The sequence below is a fragment of the Fusarium vanettenii genome, assembly GCF_000151355.1.
Source record: "Fusarium vanettenii 77-13-4 chromosome 9 genomic scaffold NECHAsca_6_chr9_2_0, whole genome shotgun sequence".
Taxonomy (NCBI): domain Eukaryota; kingdom Fungi; phylum Ascomycota; class Sordariomycetes; order Hypocreales; family Nectriaceae; genus Fusarium; species Fusarium vanettenii.
In genome coordinates, this window is record NW_003315877.1 from 1901919 (window position 1) to 1921815 (window position 19897).

Here is a 19897-nt window from a genome sequence, read left to right on the forward strand (position 1 = left end):
TACTCAAATTTCTAGATGGACAAGGAGCCAGAGGGATGAAGACTTGACCCTGTTTGAGTATTAACATACTATCTCGGATTATTGGTAACCGCTAAACTGGTAGATCCACAGACTGTTGTATCTGACTATTCCAAGGAACTGCCAAGAAGAATTCAAATGTTGGCCAAGAAGGTTAGGCTGGTATTATGGTTCCCACTGATAACATAGAAGGCTCAATTCCATCAGAACTTAGTTCTTGGTCCCCTCAACGCTATTGTTCTCGATCTGCAGGCTGGCCTTGGGGCTTCCAGAGGTATCCTTGGAGGACCTTTCGAGATCGATCCGAAGGTGGTTGGGGTTAAAGACTGAAAATACAAGTCAGCCAGAGTTATTTAGTAAAAATGTCAAACTTACTAAGCTCCATCTCCTCCAGAGATCGGCCCTTGGTCTCCTTGATGATGAACCAAGCGTAGACGACGAGAGCAAAGTTGAAGATGCAAAACATCAGGAACGTCTTCCAGCCGAGGTTCTCAACAGCATGGGGAGTGATTTGGCTGAAAGCAAAGTTCCAAAGCCACTGCGTTGCTGTTCCCACTGCGATGCCTCCTTCTCGGATGCGTGTGGGGAAGATCTCGGACATGTAGAGCTGGGAAATGTTAGTTATGCTAGAAGTTGAAATCATAGTTTACTCACCCAAGGAACTGGACCCCAAGAGATGTTATACGTCACTATCAACCCAGTTAGTATCCAACCACCCTTTGGATAATCAAGTAAAAACTCACTGGCTTCGAGGTAAATCATGGTCAAAGAAGCAACAGAAGCAGATGTCATGCCACCTCCTGCAACCGGTGGATGAGTAGCAGTGATGACCGCAACGATCAACATGTAAACACCCATCATAAAGGCACCAAGGATAAGAGAGCCTCTTCGGCCAATACGCTCAACGAGGAAGAGCAGGAAGAACAAGCAGGCTACGACCTTGACGAGGCCGAAGAAACCGCTGAAGAGGAAGGCGTTTGAACCAGCTCCGACGGCGTTGAAGATTTGAGGGGAGACTGGACTTGTTAGAATATTGTAACTTGTTGGATATTTGAATCGACTTACAGTAGGCGAGGGATGTGTTGCCGGTAAGTTGGACACCTGAGAACTGACATTAGCGGATGCTGTTTCAAGTAATGGACGGGATCCATACCAATCTGCAGAGTGATGACGATAAACATGCGCCAGCGGTTGGCAGGGAGAAGATATTCCTTCCATGTAAGACCTTCGGTGATGCGCTCTTCCTCGGCAATAGCAGCCAGAATCTCATCCATCCTGTATAGAGTCCGTTAGATGATGCAAAAACCAAAGTCCTAACCACTTACTCTGACTGAACTTCAGGGGTCAATTCACCACCACGAACCCACACCAACGACTCCAAGGCGTCCTCGTGCCTCCCAACCTTGGCCAACCAACGACAACTCTCCTTTGTAAGCAGCATGCCCATGCCGAGAATACCACCAGGAACAAGCTGCAGTCCAACAGGAACTCTCCACTGCGCTGTAGTAGAAGGCATGTGCTCGGCAACGGCATAGTCGATCCAGTAGCTAGTAAACACTCCAAGCGTGAAGAAAAACTGAAACATGCTGCCCAGCTGGCCACGGATAGCCTTGGGTGCCATCTCGGCGCTGAACATGGGGATGATGACTGTCGCGATGCCCACGCCGAGGCCCGAGATGACGCGTCCGGCGTACCAAGTCGCGACCGAGTTGTTTGGGTAGAAGAGCTGAAGGATCGCGCCAATGTTGAAGACGCACGAGGCTAGAACAATGGACCATCGTCGACCGTATCGTGCAGTAAAGGGCCAGACGAAGAAGCACGCGAAAAAGGCTGGGCTGTGTTAGCATAGGGGGTAAGTTGGGGAATATCAAGATAGACTCACCTCCAGCTTGCAAGAGACTGGCCGAGTTGGAACTGACTGTCGACTTGCTCTCGGGTGTCATGCCCATATCGCGCTGGAAACTTTCAAGGGACAAGACGCCCCCGACGATACCAGTGTCATAGGCAAAGAGAAAAGATCCTACGCAGCATAGAGCCACGAGGTACGAGGCACGAAAAGTGCCGAGGCGCGACATTGCAGGAGATTCAATGCTCGAAATAATTGAAGCTGGATGTGGATTTTAGAATGCGACGCCCATCTGATGCTTTATAAGATATTGTTTTTTCGTAGTGATGAGCCATAGGGACCCGACAGGGTGGTGTGAGTAAAGGGATCCAAGGTCGGAGCTCGGTCAGGGAGGATTCCTGTTAGAGGGGCCATTGATGTGACTAGCGGAAGCTTGATAGGAGAAGCATCGATCCGTGGAGTTTGGCTAGACCGCAACTAGCATGAGTCGTCCGGGTGTCCAATAGAGTCCCGATATATTCCTGGTGTGCCAATACTACATACCAGTTTTTCTCATCGCAGCTTGACCATTCTTGCATTTTTCCACAATTATTTTCTTTACAGCTGCAGCTGCACCTACTCCAAAAACCAAGCCGCCAAGGGGCTTCGGGGAGTTGCTGGCAATAGCCCGGAGGGTTCGGGGACTTGGCCGACGGAAAAGCGGGTCGGCCGGGGGATCTCGGTCGGGCCCGGAGCTGATTGGGCGCCGAGATGCATGATTTGCGGAGACCCCGCACGCCATCGTAGGCCCTGGTGTCGTCAGCGGAAGAGAGCAGGGCTAACGGGGAGTAGCATCCAGGTTCATTGGACGAAGCTGTCGAGAGTTATGGCGTGCTTGGGGGGTTGAGAAGAGAATGGTGGTTTTGCGTCCTTTTGGTAGTTGTGAAGAGAGAGATGCAATTTTTACCTCCTTCAACATTTGTTCTTGAGAAGGAAGAAAAGGAGAGTGAAAGAGTCTGTATTACTTGGCCTTGTCTTTGACACACCGTTACATGAGTCGTTGGCCCGCGTGACAGCCGTAGCGGCAGACACTACCCCAGATTGAGGTATCCTCTCACCAAACAGAAACAGGGTTCTTTCTCTTCTCCTTCATCCTCTCGCATATATCCGACAGTCAAATCCCCTGGCCCCGAATGCCGACTGGATCCTTCAACTTTCCCCGGATCGTTCAAAACCTCGTCAAGCCCCGAGGCCCGAAGTAAAAGCAACATATCTTTCTTATCTTATGGGGTCACCATGAAAGCTGCCTGCGTCCAATGCCGGGTCCGCAAGGTGAGTTTACACACACCCACCACACACCCCGGGTCTCGGCCGGTGCTGACTCCCCGGAGGTCCGATGCGATGGAACCGTGCCGCGGTGTCGCACCTGCGAGCGTCTGAGTTTCCAGTGCTCCTTTGAGCAGGATGGGTCTCACGGGCAGTATGCGCCTCGGCTGCCGCCAAAGTGTCGCGGTACGAGGGCTTGCCTTGAGTGTCGGGCTATGAAGGTCCGATGCTCGGGGGATACTCCTAGATGTTCGAATTGCCAGAGGAGGAACAAGCAGTGCACTTATTCAAACTCCAAGCCTGGTCCTTCCAGGGGTCCGGTGGAGGGTGCGTCTTCTTCAAGGGATGAGGCGGGTTCAAGCTCTCAGCGTGCCGTCTCGCCTGATCGTCAACAGTCTATCACTTCGGGTTCTCAACACGAAAGTCCAGGGCCTGCTGAAGATGTTCCTCCAGTCAATCAGCCTACAGATTCTTCACCTTCAGACGAGTTAGTCACGGGTCTAGTCGCTCAGTACTTTGATCGTCTGTATCCCCTTGCCTCGTACAGCTTCCTCCACAAGGCCACCGTCATTCAGAGATGTCGCGACAAGACCATCGACCGAGCCCTCAAGTTGGCCCTATGTGCCATCACGGCCATGTATTTCGACAAGCACAACCAAGAGCGCGATGCCTGGGCTCAAGAAGCCGAACGACTTATGCTCGACCGTCTCGAACAGCCGTCCATCTTTCAGCTTCAAGCGTCGCTTCTACTCATCCGCTATCGTGCAGGTGTTGGACAGTTTCCGAGAGCTTTCATCATGGCTGGTCTCGCTGGTAGATGGGCAGTGGCTCTACGACTCAACTATGAGCACTCGAGGTTAGGGCCTGTGGCTCAAGAGGTGAGGAGGAGGACATTTTGGTCGCTGTATCTACTTGAAGACAGCTTCTGCGTTGGGCTAAAGGAGTTTGAACTCTTTGACCCGGACACGATCCATCTCCAGCTCCCCTGCGAAGATGTCGACTTTCATCAAGAGCGTCATGTCAGCACGGGTTATTTACAACCAGGGAAAGGTCTTGAGCCAGAAGTGTTGGGCTCTCGGGCGGCCTTTGTTCGACTTGCATTCATCCGTCGGGCTATCATGAGACTCAATCGTCGAGTCTTTCTCAAGGAGGTCAATTTGTCGGAGCTGTTTTCATCTATGGAGAGGTTCCAGAACGACCTCCTTCGTCTTCGAACAAAGCTTGCACCTGGCGATCAATACCCTCCTACAAATCCTGAAGAACTACATCGACCGCCCCAATATGCCATCATGGTAAGTCTTACGACCCGCTTAGTAGCGTCATCTAACATGCCTAGCACATGAGCTGGCACCAATGTCACTGCGACCTCTACCGCATCTTCCTCACCGGATATCCTGAAGCAACACCACACGCAGCCGTCGAGGGAATGTCTGCCTCCGAAAGGGCGCTGATGAAGGACAAGTGCTTGGCCCACGCCGAGCAGATCGTCAAGGTCTTGTCCGACTTTGTACAGCACAAGGATGAAAGGGACATGCTAGAGTTTGATGCTGCCGTCTGTGCATATCACGGTGCTCGTCTCATATTGTTTGGGACGTATACTGGCAAGGACAATACTGGGCTTCCGATGCAGATGGCCATCAACAAAGCGCAGCTGTGTTTGGATGTTATTACACGGTATTTTGACTTTTCGGCACAGCTCAAGCCCATGGTAAGCATCCCTTTTCCTATTCTACGGATATCAGAAGCTGACTTGGCGACAGCGACAAGAACTTGAGCGAGTCATCCAACAACACAAGTCATGGCTAGAGTCTTCAGATCATCAAGCCCTAACAACATCAGATCCAGCACCACGACCACCACCCAAGCTATCGAGAGACGCCTACATCCGCCAACGCCTCGCCATCCACAGTCTCCTCCGACAGTCTGACTTTGTCGACGACAGCCGCGACGCAGCCCCCGAGCCTCCCTCGGAACCAGCTCTGAGCTTCACAGCATCCACAGAAGACGAGCAACCAGTCGCAGAGCCATCTACAGATTGGAATACTAGGGAGACGGGCTATCCGTTGGCAGATCCAATTACGGATCCTAATCTCCTGTTTGGTCTACCTTATGGTGGTGTTGGACTGGATTTGAACGCGTGGGCGTGTAATACGGCCGGGACTCAGGACTTGAATGGGTACTTGGCCGATTTTGATGAACAGTATATGTACTAGCGATGACGAGATTTAATGATACCAAGGCGTGATTCTACTCTCCTCTCGTTATCTCCCTATCCCCCCATGCCGGGGTATCTCAAAAGCTGGAACATCCATATACCAGCACCAACCTTCTCCCAGTGTAAGAGCTCCTTAACCCACTCATTCACAGATTATTAGACCAACTCAGCTCAGTCCTAAGCTCGTACGTTAAACGGAACTTCAAGCCAATTCCCCAGCGGTTTCCCCCGGCTAACCCCAGCTCATCCACCCACGTGGATAACAGAGTTTGTTCGCCAAAACGCACCCCATATTCCGCTCATCATGGATCAAGGTCTCGGCCAACATCCAGATCCAATCTCAAAGGTCATGATGGCACACCGTACGTCAACCAATAGCGACTGTCCCGAGCCGAGCACCGCGATGCCGGCAAGTGGGGACCCGACGGCTCCGAGGCTCCGCTCCGGACCAGGACCCTGAAACTCGGGCGTCGGGGGATGATGTGTGAGTGTCATGAGAGGAGGAGGATCTCACGCGAGCTATGCCTTGAGAAATATTTCTCTTTCCATTGTGTCACTTTTTTCTCATCTTGCGTGCTTTCCATTAACCCAATTTCTCTCCTGATTTTTGTCGTTGTCAAAGAATCGAGAGCAAACAATGACGACAGACTCAGCAAGCAGCGGCAGTGGCCGTCCAAATGTCATTTTCATCATGGCTGATGACCATGCGTCCAAGTCCATCAGCTGTTATGGTGCTGGAATCAACAACACGCCCAACATCGACCGTCTTGCCAAGGAGGGCATGCTGTTCAATCACTGTTATGTGACCAACAGTATCTGTACTCCTAGTCGAGCTGCTATTCTTTGTGGTACTTATAACCACGTCAACGGCGTTATGACACTGGATGACCACGTGAGTTTCTTTGGTGCAATTGAAGCCATTGACATTCTAACGCTTAGCAGATCAACAAGCATCTTCCCAATGTCGCCAAGCACCTTCGAACGGGCGGTTACCAGACCGGCATGGTTGGAAAGTGGCACATGGGAGAAGAAGTCGACAATCAACCTACCGGCTTCGACTACTGGTCCGTCCTCCCAGGCCAGGGCGAGTACTGGGACCCCGAGTTCATCGAATCCGACGGCGTTCACGTCAACCCCGGCTACGTGACCGACATTATCACCGACAAGTCTCTCGATTTCATAAAGTCGCGAGATAAGAAGAAGCCGTTCTTTTTGATGTGCCATCACAAGGCGCCTCATCGATCGTGGGAGTGTGATGATAAACACAAGGATCTATACAAGGACCCCGTCCGACTTCCCGACACTTTTACCGATGACTACAAAAACCGTGCTCGCGCGGCAAAGATCGCCAAGATGAGAGTGGCCGAGGATCTCACATACCAAGATCTTGGACTCGTACAGCCTGACGGCGGAAGACGCGTGGGAGAACGAGTTCAACAAGAAAAGGGGGCGAGCGAGAGGAAGATTCCCGCACCAACTAGCGAAGAAGACCTCAAAGCTCTCAAGCTGATTGACAAGGAAGATGGAACCGTCTTTCGCTTTCAGAGCTCTGGAGAGCTTGCAGAGTTCAAGTTCCAGCGTTACATGCAACGGTACCTTCGCACTATCCAGTCTATCGATGATAGTGTTGGCCAATTGCTGGACTACATGGACAAGGACGAGCCGGAGCTTGCAAAGAACACCATTGTCATTTACACTTCTGACCAGGGTTTCTTCCTTGGTGAGCATGGCTGGTTTGACAAGCGCTTCATGTATGAAGAGTCATTCCAGATGCCTTTCCTGATCCGTTATCCCCAAGAAATCACCGCCGGATCAGTTTGCAACGACATTATCTGCAATGTTGACTTTGCTACTACATGGCTCGACTTTGCCAACCTGCCTATCCCCTCTTACATGCAAGGCAAGTCTTTCAGAGCTCTACTACAAGGAAAGACACCCACGGACTGGCCCCAAGCTGCGTACCACCGATACTGGATGCACAACGACATCATCCACAACGCCTACGCACACTACGGTATCCGTGATCAGCGATATAAGCTGATTTACTGGTACAATGAAGCCCTGGGTATCAAAGGTGCCCGACCGGGAGATGAGGAGTATAAGGAGTGGGAGCTATTCGACTGTGAAAAGGACCCTCTGGAACTGTTCAACGTGTATCATGAGAATGAGTACAAGGACGTAGTTAAGCATATGACGGCCTTGCTGGAGAAGAAGATGGTGGAAATTGGAGATGAGCCGGTGCATCCTAGATCATAGACGTGTAAGCGAAGAGTAGATGAGTTAGATGAACAGTTTGATTCATGAATAGACTTGATTATCAGCCACATCTTGTTACCTCGTTACTTGTACGGTATCATGACACCCCATGAGACACTCATCTCTCCAATCTCTCATGCCAACATCCCCAACTTCCCCAGCATTCGCCAAGAATACTCCTCACAACCAAAAAGATCATCCCAACTCGCTTAAGACAAGCTTCTCCGCATCCCCCAGAGTTCAAGGATTGACAGCCCGACTAGCCTCCCCGGTTACGACCAATCGCACAACCCACCGACCGAAGCCCCGACATGCGAATCCCCTCGTAGTCTCGGTGCCAAGACTCACCCGGCAGACAACTCGGCATGCGGAGTTTGAGCTATGTCACCGCTTAGCGACAACCGACACTATGACCAGCGCGAAACAAAACCTTGTCATGCCATCATAGTCCAGGGCGATGGTTCAATGTAGCCGAACTTACGTATAGTATCCTAATTTCTGAAAACTTTTATAAGAGAGATTTAAAACCCCATCATGGCTTGAAGTCGCAATCCAGTGTGGAGCAAAGCTGAACATCCATCTGGTCATCTTCAATCATGAAGTTTCAGTACGTCCTCGCGGCGCTGGCGGGCTTAGGCCTTGCCGAGTCCAAGAACTCTCCTAGAGATCGGGCCAAGGCCCTTCTCAAGAAAATGACTTGGGAGGAAAAGATTGCGCAGATGGGGAGTATTCGACGGTTGTTGAGGCTTGGCCCAGAGGTTGATGAGGAGAATTTTGAGAAGAGGTATCCTCTTCAACATGGTACTATTGGTAAGTTCTCCGGTTTTGACTGCGGATATGATGGATTATTGACATTGCTTGTGTAGGCTTTGGTCCCATGTTTAACTGGATCTTGGATGCTCTCCCTCTTGTCAATGAAGTCCGTGAGAGGGAGATCAAGAACAGCCGTCTGCATATCCCATTCATTACTGTTACGGATTCAGTCAACGGTCTCTTCATCCCTGGTGGCACCGTCTTCCCTAGCAACTTGGCCATGTCCTCGACCTTCAACTTTCCCCTGTTCAAGAACATCACGGCCGCTATCCGCGAAGAGCAGTTGTCTATCGGAGTCAACTGGGTCTTGTCTCCTCCTCTGGATATTGCCTGGGAACCCCGATATGGCCGTATTGGCGAACTGTAAGTACTGTTCTCACGTGTTTGAGGTTGTGGCTAACCATCTACAGCTATGGAGAAGACTCGTACTTGACTGGTGAGTTTGGCCATGCCTATGTCCAGATCATGCAAGACAAGGACAAGGATGGAAACATCAAGGTGGCCTGCACTATCAAGCACTTTGTCTACGGCGAGTCACGCGGTGGTGTAAACACCGCCAGTCAATATGGCGGCATCAACCATCTCTTTAACGACCAGCTACGTCCTTATATCCGCGCCTTGGAAGCAGACCCTGCTGCACTGATGGTTTCGTACGCTTCTGTCGATCTCATCCCCATGTCTATGAATGAGTACATGATTCAGGATATCCTCCGCGGTAAGCTTGGCTTTGAAGGAGTTGTCATGTCTGACGCTGGCTCCATCTCCAACATGTACACGCAGTCTCGGGTTGCCACCTCATATGCAGATGCTGGGCTTCAGGCTTTGAAGGCCGGTCTGCAGATGGAGTTGAGCCCCGGTAATCCGGCCGTGTTCCCCAATCTCGTCAACAGCACCAAGGACAAGCAGGTCGCCAAGCTCATCGACGAAGCTGCCCTCAACCTCCTCACCATCAAGTTCGCAACCGGGCTCTTTGATAACGACATCCCAGATGTTGAAATCGCAAACAAGACTCTTCGACAGCCGGCCCACTTGGAACTCGCCCGTGAAGCATGCAGAGAGGGCATCGTTCTTCTCAAGAACGACGGCATCCTCCCGCAGACTCCCAAGAAGGTAGCTCTGCTTGGTCCCTTTGGTGAACTCCTCAACTTCGGTTCTTATGCCGCCATCAACGCATCGAACCCCAAATGGGGTGAATCTCTTCACGCTAGTTTGAAGTCGGCCCTCGGCGAGAAGAATGTCAAGTTTGTTCCCGCCGTGGACCTGCTCGATACTGCTGATGATAGTGGAATTGCCGATGCTGTTACCGCAGCCAAGGAAGCTGGCTTTGCTGTCCTTATGCTCGGATCTCTCTCGGCGCCAATGGAGGACCCTCTCTTCAAGAAGCGAACTGATGGCGAGTTCTTTGCTCATGCTGACCTTGGTCTTCCTGGTCTTCAGCAACAACTCCTCGACGCCGTGCTTGACGCAAAGGTGCCTACCGTCCTCATCCTCACCGGCGGCCAGCCCTTTGTCTTGAACAACTCGACACTCCGCTCCAACGCGATTATCCACTCTCTCCTCGGCGGCGAGTTCTCAAACTCCGCCCTTGTCGAGGTCATCACCGGCAAGGTCAACCCAAGCGGAAAGCTCACCGTCAGCATGCCGCAGCTCGATGGTGCTGTGCCCGCCTTTTACGACTACCTCCCCTCGGATGACGCAGGCGGTAGTCAAGATCGACTGGGTTTCCACTCGGCGTACCAGTGGCCTGTGTTGCAAAAGGCCTCTCCTATGCCGTTTGGCTTTGGCCTCAGCTACACAACCTTCGATATTTCGACTCCTACGGCCGAGTACAAGAACGGAGAGGTCCACATCCGCGTTACCGTGAAGAACACAGGCAAGGTAGCCGGAAAGGAGGTCGTCCAGGTGTATCACAGGCCCAACACCTCCGTGGGTCTCGAGTTCCCCGTGAGACGGCTCGTGAGGTTCGACAAGGTGGATTTGCAAGCTGGCGAGAGCAAGGACGTCGAATTTTCAATTCTCAACAAGGACCTTGGATACTATGTCAATGCTAAGCTCGTGGTTCGTGAGGGTCTCTACAACTTTTGGGCTGGTTCAAGCTCTAGGGTTGAGGATCTCAAGGGGGTTAATGTTACCGTGACACTTTAGAGAAGATGAAATGGCTCGTATAGAGGTGATTCTGGCAGTATATATACACGAGATTGGGCCAAGCACAGTGGATCCCGATGGTTTCTTTTTGTTCATGTCGCCATTCCCAGCATCTATCCCGGCAAAGCCTTGGACAATCTATGCCACCATTCGTCAAGTGATGCCCCTAGCTCTATTCCTATCGGAGAATTGCCTCATCAATAGTTACATGCTTGGCATTCTAGGCATAGACTGGCACTTTTGGTGGCATCTTTTGACTTGTTGATGGTATCATTTTAGTGTGTCAGTCTCGTCATAGCGTAATTGAATGATGCCATCTCGCTACAAATATAAAAGAGGCCAAACTTCCTTCCACCTATCTCTTTCTTAGATCTATATTCAACCATTCATCAACACTGGTTATTGAGTTCATTTTTGAGCCCAGCGTAGTAAAGACTTGCCCCATTGTTAATCTGGTGAGTTGTCCCCCAACAGAGAGTTGATCATGACAGCAAAGGACACGGTTTAAAACACAATATTTGTGCTATATAAAACCCAATGCTGCATAACGCCGCAACCTCTTCCATCTAGCTGCAGCATGAGTCCAAAAGTTTGGTTATTGTTACGCTTGGCGTTTCCCATCACCCTCCAGAAACACGACACGTGTTGTCGAGACTACCCGGGAACGTGGCTTGCCAATGTCTGAGTCAATGACCAACAGCCACGAGCTGTCAGGGTCTTGGTAGTCTTATCTCGCGAACCCTTGATGCGATTGCCACGATAGAGTTGGGTGAAACAAAGGCCACGGACTACAGGCCAGGAAGATTGGAAAGCTTACAAGGTCGCAGTCATCAGTTGACGCGTGATAACACGTGGATTGTCAATGACGGCGTTTCATGCGTCAACCCTACACTCGCCGCAGAGAGGAACTGATCCTTATACATCTTGTTGTCCGATTCATCCGCGATCGGATGAAAATGAACATTTAATCTCTCTGGGCAACATAAGCATCTTAAATCTACTATCGGTCTCCTTTAACGCTCACGATAAAATATTCGCGATTATTGCCCAAGATGCTGACGTCTCTCTTCCTATCGACGCCGATTAGAGGGCGAGTGCTAGAGTCAAGTTCGAGCCTGCGCAACAATCATCCCTGACTTTTCAACCGACGCATAGTTCGACCTTTTTAGTACCCAGCATAGAGGTTGCCATCATCTGGGATAATGCTTTTTTGCATAACATGAGAGTCTGAGATAGACATCAGCGAGTACTAGGGGTGCCCTTAAGACCTTGACCCTATCCACCTTCAGGTGATCTCCCTATCATTGACAGTATGGCAAGCGTCAGCGAAACAATTTAAGCCAATTTTACAGACTATCTTGAGTTGTTTCCCCTCACGGCTAGTTCAGCTATCAACGAGGATCTGAATACCTTTATCCAAGTCCACGATGCCGCCTCGCCGTTGGAAAAGGGGTATCCCGATAATGCGTCACTTGGCTGATTGACACTATAGTTATCATAGTAAGACTCCTTATTACTGACATTCACGGCACGATCTCTTGAACATCTCAAGAATCCCCCTCTCAGCTACAGATCATCCTCAGCGGGTTTCACGACCAAACCTGGAAAGAATGCTTGAGTCTGAGCCTTGTTACATTTATCGAGAGAATATTGGAAAATGCCATCAACAGGGACTCTCCCACCATTTGGTGTCCTCTTCCCGTTCCATCAACATCACTCATATTCATCTGGCTCATCACTGGCCACCACACCTTGTTCGGCAGAGATCACAACTATCGAAACGTACGAACTAGGTGAAAAGTAGTATTTCCATACGGATATATAATCGAACCTGAGTTCGTGTTAAAAACTCATCAAGCCAGAATCATACGGACGCGAGATTTGATGTCATGAGTCATGACGGTGATCTAAGTTCTGCGGGTTCATCATTCATGTATATGAACGTCATTGCTTCAATGAAGACAGTTTAGAGATGCCACATTATGGAGGAATGGTCTCCAGCACCTGATTCTCAGTAACAGGTTGATAAGCTTAAGGAGCGAAACTGAAATCCTATGGTGCTACCTTGAATGGATTGCCGATAGTCAGAGTTTCTCTACGAGTAGCTTTTATTCCATCTTGCCGACATTTCCCCCTTTATGAGAAAATGCCTTGGTGTGTAACTGTGCTACTATGGTATGATTATTGACTGTAGTCTAAATTCGTACCCTGGCTTCCTAAGGGTATATGATCCATATTAAGAGGAAACACGATACTTTCCTCCATCTTCTTCGAAGACTCGTCTAGATGATACAGAAGAATGGCGTCGTCTTCCTCACTCTACGTATCTATGAAGCGACTTATCATATTGACTGCTTGAGTTGAGGAATGTCCCTGACCCTATGCTCCACTGCACAATTCCGATACTAACTACTCTGGCGCGAGAAGCGATTGATTCACATATGGACACTGATTGTGATATATCTGTAATTTTTCTTGTATCCCCTGACCGGGAAGAATGTGCTTTGATATGATGATCTAGAATTGGGCAGGGTTGATGGGGGAAGCATGAATTTAACTGTCAATGTGCCAGGCCATGAATCACAGCTCTGTGCAAGATCAAATTCTCGCCAAGACAGAAAAACTTAGGATATTGACTCGGCCCTCGGGGACTGGGAAGGTTGACTGGCTTTCTCAATGTACACAACAGTCGCCGTCTGCCCGGGGAACCGCGTCTTGGTCCCCGAGTGCGGCAATTCCAGGGTCACATGGCTAGACCTCACGGGCAATCCGTATTCTCTGTTCTGGGCTCCTCCTACGCTTATCTAGGAGGTGTCTAACTATCAAGGATGAATCGGCGCTAGAGTAGGACTGTGGATGATGACAACCTCTTGTCCAGCCAACAAACAGATGCCTGAACTAGGAAGAAGCTTGGTCCGGATAGCTCGCGAGCTAGGGCGCCGGCTGCGGGGAAAACTGGAGTTGTCGTTGACAACTGACAAGTTAGGATTGGGCTCGGATTTCCACCTTCTCATGATCTGGATTTGGAGGGATTCGGGGGCTCGGGATGAGGAGCAGCTAGGGGCAATATGTGAGAGCGGTTGTAGCCGAAGCTGAGTTCTTTTGGCGAAGCCGTGTCTGACAGCGTTCAGGCATGGCTAGGTGGTGTCATGATCGGTGCTTAAAGGCATGGGCAGGCATGCAAAGTGGAGTGGCGAGGCGTTGATAGAGCTGAACTAGACGAGGAAGTAACCGAGGTTGAAAGGAAGACATGTTGCGCAAATCGAGTTGACGCGTTTAAAGACGGCTTCGTGGTGATTCTGTGATGGTCAGCAAGCTTGGGTAGTGTCATGAAGACCTACAAGTTCATCATTCGTCACAGCGAATTCAAACTCACAGCCCGACAAGGCTGTCTTGAAACAACAATCGCAAAGCGTGTTTTTCGTACTCATCTCGCTCTCACAATTGAACAGAGCTATAGAGCCAGGGGATAGATGGGTTATGAGGTAATAGATGACCACACAGCACGCCGGGTATCATCATGATTTACGCCAGCTGGCTGGGGTTACAAACGAGGGAGAGCGAGGGGGCCGGAAGTCGGCTCCGTTGGGCCGAGAACCGAAAGGTGTTTGAAAGATGCTGCACCTGATATCAAATGCATCGCTGAGATTCAATGATTTCATTCCGAACTTTTCGCTTCAATATCGTGTCCTGGGTGTTGAAATTCGTCGACGCTGGAACGTTCGGCTCGACCACATAATCTCACCGAAAGGGCAAGTCCGAATTTTACGGGGGCATCAAACGATGATATGGCGGTGGTCGGAGCGGCAGTCGGTTAATGACGCAGGTGTGGCCTAGAGGTTGCACTAATTGGTAGGAGGGAGGGTTAAGGGTGGACACAAGCGGGGCTAATGGTCCGCCCTTTGCTTCGGTTGGTCGCAACTTCCCACCAAGTTTTGCAAAGCTCACTTCGGGTCGTCGGTACCCCAACCAGCCGGCTCGGTTTTGGGAGGAGCAGCTGCGCAAGTCCAAGGAAGGAGCAATCATGCTCGGTACGTACCTGACCTGAGGACACTCAACCTCCAAGCCACGCGCCGGCGTCTCCCATCATCTTCCAGTTCAGGCATCGGCCCTCGCCCGCTAAACCTGGAAATTATTTGATTTTAATCCCGGTTATGACCTGGTCCATGGCGGAGACAAGCCCCAAGCCCATGCGCCGGGATAAGGGGCCTTGAAGCGGAGCCTGAAGCACTCGACGGGCGTCGCTCCTCGGTGCGAGCCCGCTCTCATTGGCATCCCCAGGTTTTCTGCTCCCGTCTGGATGATGGCAGAAACACTGTGACGATAGAGTTGCTCGTTGTGGGAACATGGTAACGCTTTTCGGGCATGGAGAGATGAGCACCCCAGGCGCGGCACGGATTTGCGGGGAACAAACTGCCGGGGAGATTTTTCCTCTTTGTGCTGACCTCTTGAGAAGGTGAGCACGAGGGGAGATGGATCGGTTTGGCAGAGGGCATGATTGTTGTTGCACCGCATCTGTCCCGTTGTTGCAGTTGAACGTGGCATCAGGCACAGCTCAACCTCCACTGAGGCGAACAGGCACGATCCAATATCATGTTGTCCAGTCATTCGATCTCTTTTTCAACGACTCAACTGACTCGGCCACCTCTTGCTCTGTTCCCCGATGTTCCCCTATCTTCGGTGACCAGATAAAGAGTCCAGAAGGCCCGCCTGGGGACTGCGGTCAAGCCGAAGGAACCCAAGTGACCGATGAAGATTTTCCCCTTGCAAGCTTGGCGGCGACAAACCTCTGTGTCATAGCTCAGCCTATGAGGTGTGGCACCGGATCTTTTGCCAAGATTTTGGGCTGGAGCGCGGCCCACACTAAACGTCGTTCCATGCATTTTCCAGGCTAGTCGGTTGAGCGTGTTTACGTATGGGTCGAGAGGCATTATTATTATGAGTGAGAAGCAATCTCTGTCTTGTGTTGACTGATGGACAGCAGTTGAACCCATACTCGAGAATTAGAGCCCAGGCCAGATACGAGTCGCGGTCAGCTTCTTATTGATGTGTGCCCCACCAAACTTGCAGCTTGTAAAGGCATCTCATGTGAGCAACTAGAGGGGTGTGCTCAGGGCTGGCGGTAGTGGATCTATGGAGGCGCCTCCCCAAAAGCCAGAACCACAAGCCCTGGAGTCCAGAACTAGAAAGCTAGCAGCCGCGCCAGCACCTCATCTAAGACATCCGGCGAGAGGCGGTCTTGATGAGCTCCAAGACGAGGATTTTATGCGGTCCGACCACTTTACCCTTTGTTTGCTGTGGCCAGTTTTTGCCTGATGTGTGCTGCGCCTGCCCTCCAGTCCAATTAATCGCCCTTACCCACTAGGGGCTCCAACTCCCGTCCCGGACCCTGCTGTCCCTCCATCCATCAGGTCCCCATCCGCTGGCACTGACTGTATCGACACCCACTGATGGCCCTGCAGTTGACAAGAGCCCACTACCACTGCTCCTGCCCATTCCGGTCCCGGTTTTCCCACCAACACCCAAGACCCAGCACCTGCCTCCACCACCTCCCGCTCTTTGACTCCCACTCACTCATCATCGTCACCTCTAAAAAAAACTCCAGTAAAAACAATTCCTGTTTGGAAGGCAGCGCTTTTCTCACCTCCATGGCCCCCGTCGAGGTTGACGTCGGTTTCGGTGGATTGATCTTGTCCCGTCTGCCCATCCCAGCTGCCGGCTCCTAGCCCTTGGGTCCCTCCATGAGCCGTAAACCGCCGCTGCGACTGCTGCCGCCATGGATCTCGCCTCCTCCGCAGGCGACCACCCGAATAACCTCATCCACAGCCTCGAGTCTCCAGTTCCCGTCTCGGCCGCTGTTCCGGCTGCGTCGGCTGTCTCTCAACCACCGATAGCCGCCTCCCAGCCCGCCTCCCACGCCAATTCTCCCGACCGCAAGCCCAAGAAGTCGTCTCTGACATGCACCACATGCCGCGCCCGCAAGGTCCGCTGCAATGGCGCGCGCGACATCTGCTCCAACTGCGAACGCCTCGGCTTCCCCTGCTCCTATGATGACGGCGACGCAGGCGTCTTGTCCGGCAGCTTGCCGCGCCGACGTGTCCGACAGGCCTGCCTCAGCTGTCACAGCCGCAAGGCCCGATGTTCCGGTCATATGCCATCATGCGACCGCTGTCGCTCCCAAGGCATCGAGTGTGTTTATCGCCCAAGCAAGCGTGCGCGCATCGCCATGAGGAGTGAGGACCGAAGCCCACAGAGTCTGGAAGGCGATCGAGACGATGGTCACAATGATAGTGACCCAGGATTGACCGATCCTGCCAGCACCGCAACCCCCCAAGGCTATTCCCATGATCTGTAAGTATGCTACGTAGATGATTGCTCTTGCTGCAGGCTAACAACCGATTGTAGTCCCTTCCCTGATGAATCCTTTGATGCTTTGATAGGTCGGACTTTTGACCAGTTCTTCCGTCACGTCCATCATATTCCCATGTACTCTTTCCTCCATCGAGCATCCCTCATGGAACGATACCACTCGGGCAAGGTCGAAAAGGCTCTTCTTCTAGCCTTGGTCGGGATCACGTCGTACCTTACAGACATGGGACCTGGCATGCGGGAGTATGGCGAGAAATGCATGGACGATGCCGAAGCTCTCATCTTTGCCGACTACACGCGACCTTCCACTATCAAAGTCCAGGCGCTTGTGCTTATCATCAAGCACCGCATCCTCTCCAAGAAATCTCCGAGTGCTTTCATGCTTCTCAGCATAGCATCTCGATATGCTGCCGCCCTCCGTCTAAACCACGAGTCACCAACCCTCTGCTTCCTCGCTCAGGAGTCCCGCCGAAGACTCATGTGGGCACTCTACTGCGTCGATTCGGGCATCTCGGGAGGATACCGGGACTACTCGCTCTGGAGCGCTGACAAAATCCACGTAGGATTGCCCTGCAACGAACGCAACTTTGAATTTGACCTACCCCAGCCCACCGAGAGACTAGTCCACGAGCCTGACAAACCCCGTAACCCTCAGGCCGAGGACATTGGAAGTTTGGCCCTTCACATTCGGATACAGCACATGCGGCGTCGAATCATGGAATTCTCTAGGCGAGTCATGTTGACCCGAACCATCAAGCCGGATGATCTCCAGGCTGGGATTTGGGGTCTTCAAAAGGATCTGGGTGATTTCGCCGCACACCTGCCGACATCTTTCCAGTTCTCCGAGAGCTCACTGAGACTTCGCGCCTACTCTCCCCGAATATGTGTCTTTATCATGATCCACGTCTGGTGGCGACAATGCCACTGCGATCTATACCGTCTGGCGCTTGGTGGTCTTCGAGAAGCCCTGCCCCGAGCTGTGCTCGCCACCCTTGATGACGCCTTTATCGATCATTGCCAACGACAGTGCGTTGAACATGCCCTTGCCATGGCTAACATCTTTTCATCCATGCAAAAACTCAACGCAAAACCTGTGACGGACCTTGATATGGCTATCTGCGCTTATCAGTGTGCCCGCGTCTTGACCTACGCTTATCATACCAACGGCCCAAAGTTTGACATCACCTTGGACGCTGTGATGGAACGGGCCAAGGTTTGTCTGCAGACTATCAAAGAGTGCTGTGTGGGGAAAACAGCGGAAGGAATCAAGGTGGATTTGGAAAAGCTGATATCCCATGGAATCGCCATCCGTGTACCCTCGGGAACTCCAGATCCTCATGGTCGACTGCCAATGGACAGTGTGTATCCTCGGCAGGCCCTGCGCCAACACATGATCCCCGATGATCACAACATGGGTGATGCGTCTCACTTTGCCCCGATTACCCCGGTTTCCATGTCCGCCATGACCGATTCGACGTTCCCACCATCCCTCGTTGCCGATCCATGGGTACCTGAGAGTCAGGTTTCGCCGGACCTACCTCAGCCGACCGTCGAGGTTCAAGTTCCCGCCAAGACCAGCGTCACCGCCCCTGAAATCGTTCCTCGTCAAGAGTTTGGCATTTCGGAGCTCAACAACGCATACGACGGAGGTACGGATGGCCTAGGAGTCGATAACGGTCTAGGGTATGGTTTGGGGATGGACCAGAACCTGTGGATGCCCAGTAACGACTGGCTCGGCATTGATTCTCTGAATGGAGGTGTCGGGGCATGATTGAAAAGGATCCGGCTAGTTGAGAAGGGGTCTGGATCGCTTGCTGAAGCGAGACCCCTGATTCTTCAGAGCCAAGGTTACAAAGTAACGAAGCGACAAGCCCTCCAGCTCGCCGCAACCCCCGATGACCCGAACCGATAGTCCGATTGCACGACACGGATGATGGAGCAAGAGCAGATGAATCTTGATTCGGATCCGGAAGTCGGCGCTTTGAGGCAGGACGTGTCGGACAAATCAAATCTGCCCGCCAGGCCGAACACTCAACCTGGAATGAGGGCCTACCCTGCCTCGAGAATGCCTATTCAACACTCATCCCATCACGGGCCGAGCTGATTAAATCATCATGCTCTAATCGAATGGGAGGCAACCCAGGCATCGTCTGGTAATTCACCATTGACCGACGAACCGATGCGGAAAGTCACCAAGTGACACAAAAACACAAACTCAACATGCAGCTCTGATCCACGCCAAGATCGAAAGGGTCCGAGTATGTAAATGAGTACAGGAGAAGTGAGGAATAGTCACAGCCCGGATGTGACTAGTCTTGAAGAGGAGGAATCACGCCAGCCTTTCCTGTCTGGGCCTTTGCGGCAGCAGGAAATGGCAAATGACGAGGCTTTTTGGGAGACCATATCTTGGAGCGATACCCAAATAACGCGAAATGAGGATGATATATAGTATTTCTATGTAGTGTGCATTCACCGCCGGTGTTTGAGATGATCTGAAAGAGGAGGGTAGTGGAAAATGAAATCAAAGCAAGATCAAAATCAACCTGTCAGATGAGCCTTCTCTATACCAGCGCCATGGTTTCAGTCCGTCTTCAACATGTTGTGTCAAAGGAGCCATCGCCGTATTTGGGGGCGAGGGTACCTCGTAGAATAGGGGCATAGAATTGCATACCCAACTAATCACTACAGCAACAGTATCAAGAAGGGATATACATTTGCGTTAAAAAGGACTTTGTCGACTCACCCTTTATCCAGTTCATGGTGAATCCTTTATCTCGTGAATCCAAGGCCTTGATTGCCACCTATCGAAGTCGTCTCTCGCTGTTCTTGTCCATTGCAGGCCCAAATACGGGATTAAACCTTGACGTCCTCAGTTCATACAAGAGAATCTCTAAACCTGCAAGAACCGAATATACGTGATGCACATAGCA

General features: G+C 51.5%; 4 protein-coding genes across 4 annotated transcripts; 3 read left to right on the forward strand and 1 right to left on the reverse strand.

Annotated features, from left to right (window-relative positions):
• Positions 1 to 367: 367 nt before the first annotated feature.
• NECHADRAFT_48911 (uncharacterized protein) lies at positions 368 to 1849 on the reverse strand (the record flags this gene model as incomplete). Its single annotated transcript, XM_003050568.1, has 6 exons — positions 368 to 625; positions 673 to 707; positions 762 to 1034; positions 1084 to 1119; positions 1172 to 1293; positions 1344 to 1849. Coding segments are annotated over 6 exons (1230 nt in total), but the record flags the coding sequence as incomplete, so codon positions are not given.
• Positions 1850 to 3384: 1535 nt separating this feature from the next.
• Positions 3385 to 5382, forward strand: NECHADRAFT_49581 (uncharacterized protein; the record flags this gene model as incomplete). Its single annotated transcript, XM_003050167.1, has 3 exons — positions 3385 to 4461; positions 4506 to 4877; positions 4930 to 5382. The coding sequence occupies 3 exons, from the start codon at positions 3385 to 3387 to the stop codon at positions 5380 to 5382; spliced, it is 1902 nt and encodes a 633-aa protein (XP_003050213.1).
• Positions 5383 to 6386: 1004 nt separating this feature from the next.
• On the forward strand, positions 6387 to 10598 carry NECHADRAFT_96422 (uncharacterized protein; the record flags this gene model as incomplete). The annotated part of the gene is made up of 5 exons (XM_003050168.1): positions 6387 to 7622; positions 8156 to 8197; positions 8249 to 8450; positions 8507 to 8816; positions 8864 to 10598. The coding sequence occupies 5 exons, from the start codon at positions 6387 to 6389 to the stop codon at positions 10596 to 10598; spliced, it is 3525 nt and encodes a 1174-aa protein (XP_003050214.1).
• Positions 10599 to 16374: 5776 nt separating this feature from the next.
• On the forward strand, positions 16375 to 18738 carry NECHADRAFT_85112 (uncharacterized protein; the record flags this gene model as incomplete). The annotated part of the gene is made up of 2 exons (XM_003050169.1): positions 16375 to 16949; positions 17004 to 18738. The coding sequence occupies 2 exons, from the start codon at positions 16375 to 16377 to the stop codon at positions 18736 to 18738; spliced, it is 2310 nt and encodes a 769-aa protein (XP_003050215.1).
• Between the last annotated feature and the right edge of the window lie 1159 nt (positions 18739 to 19897).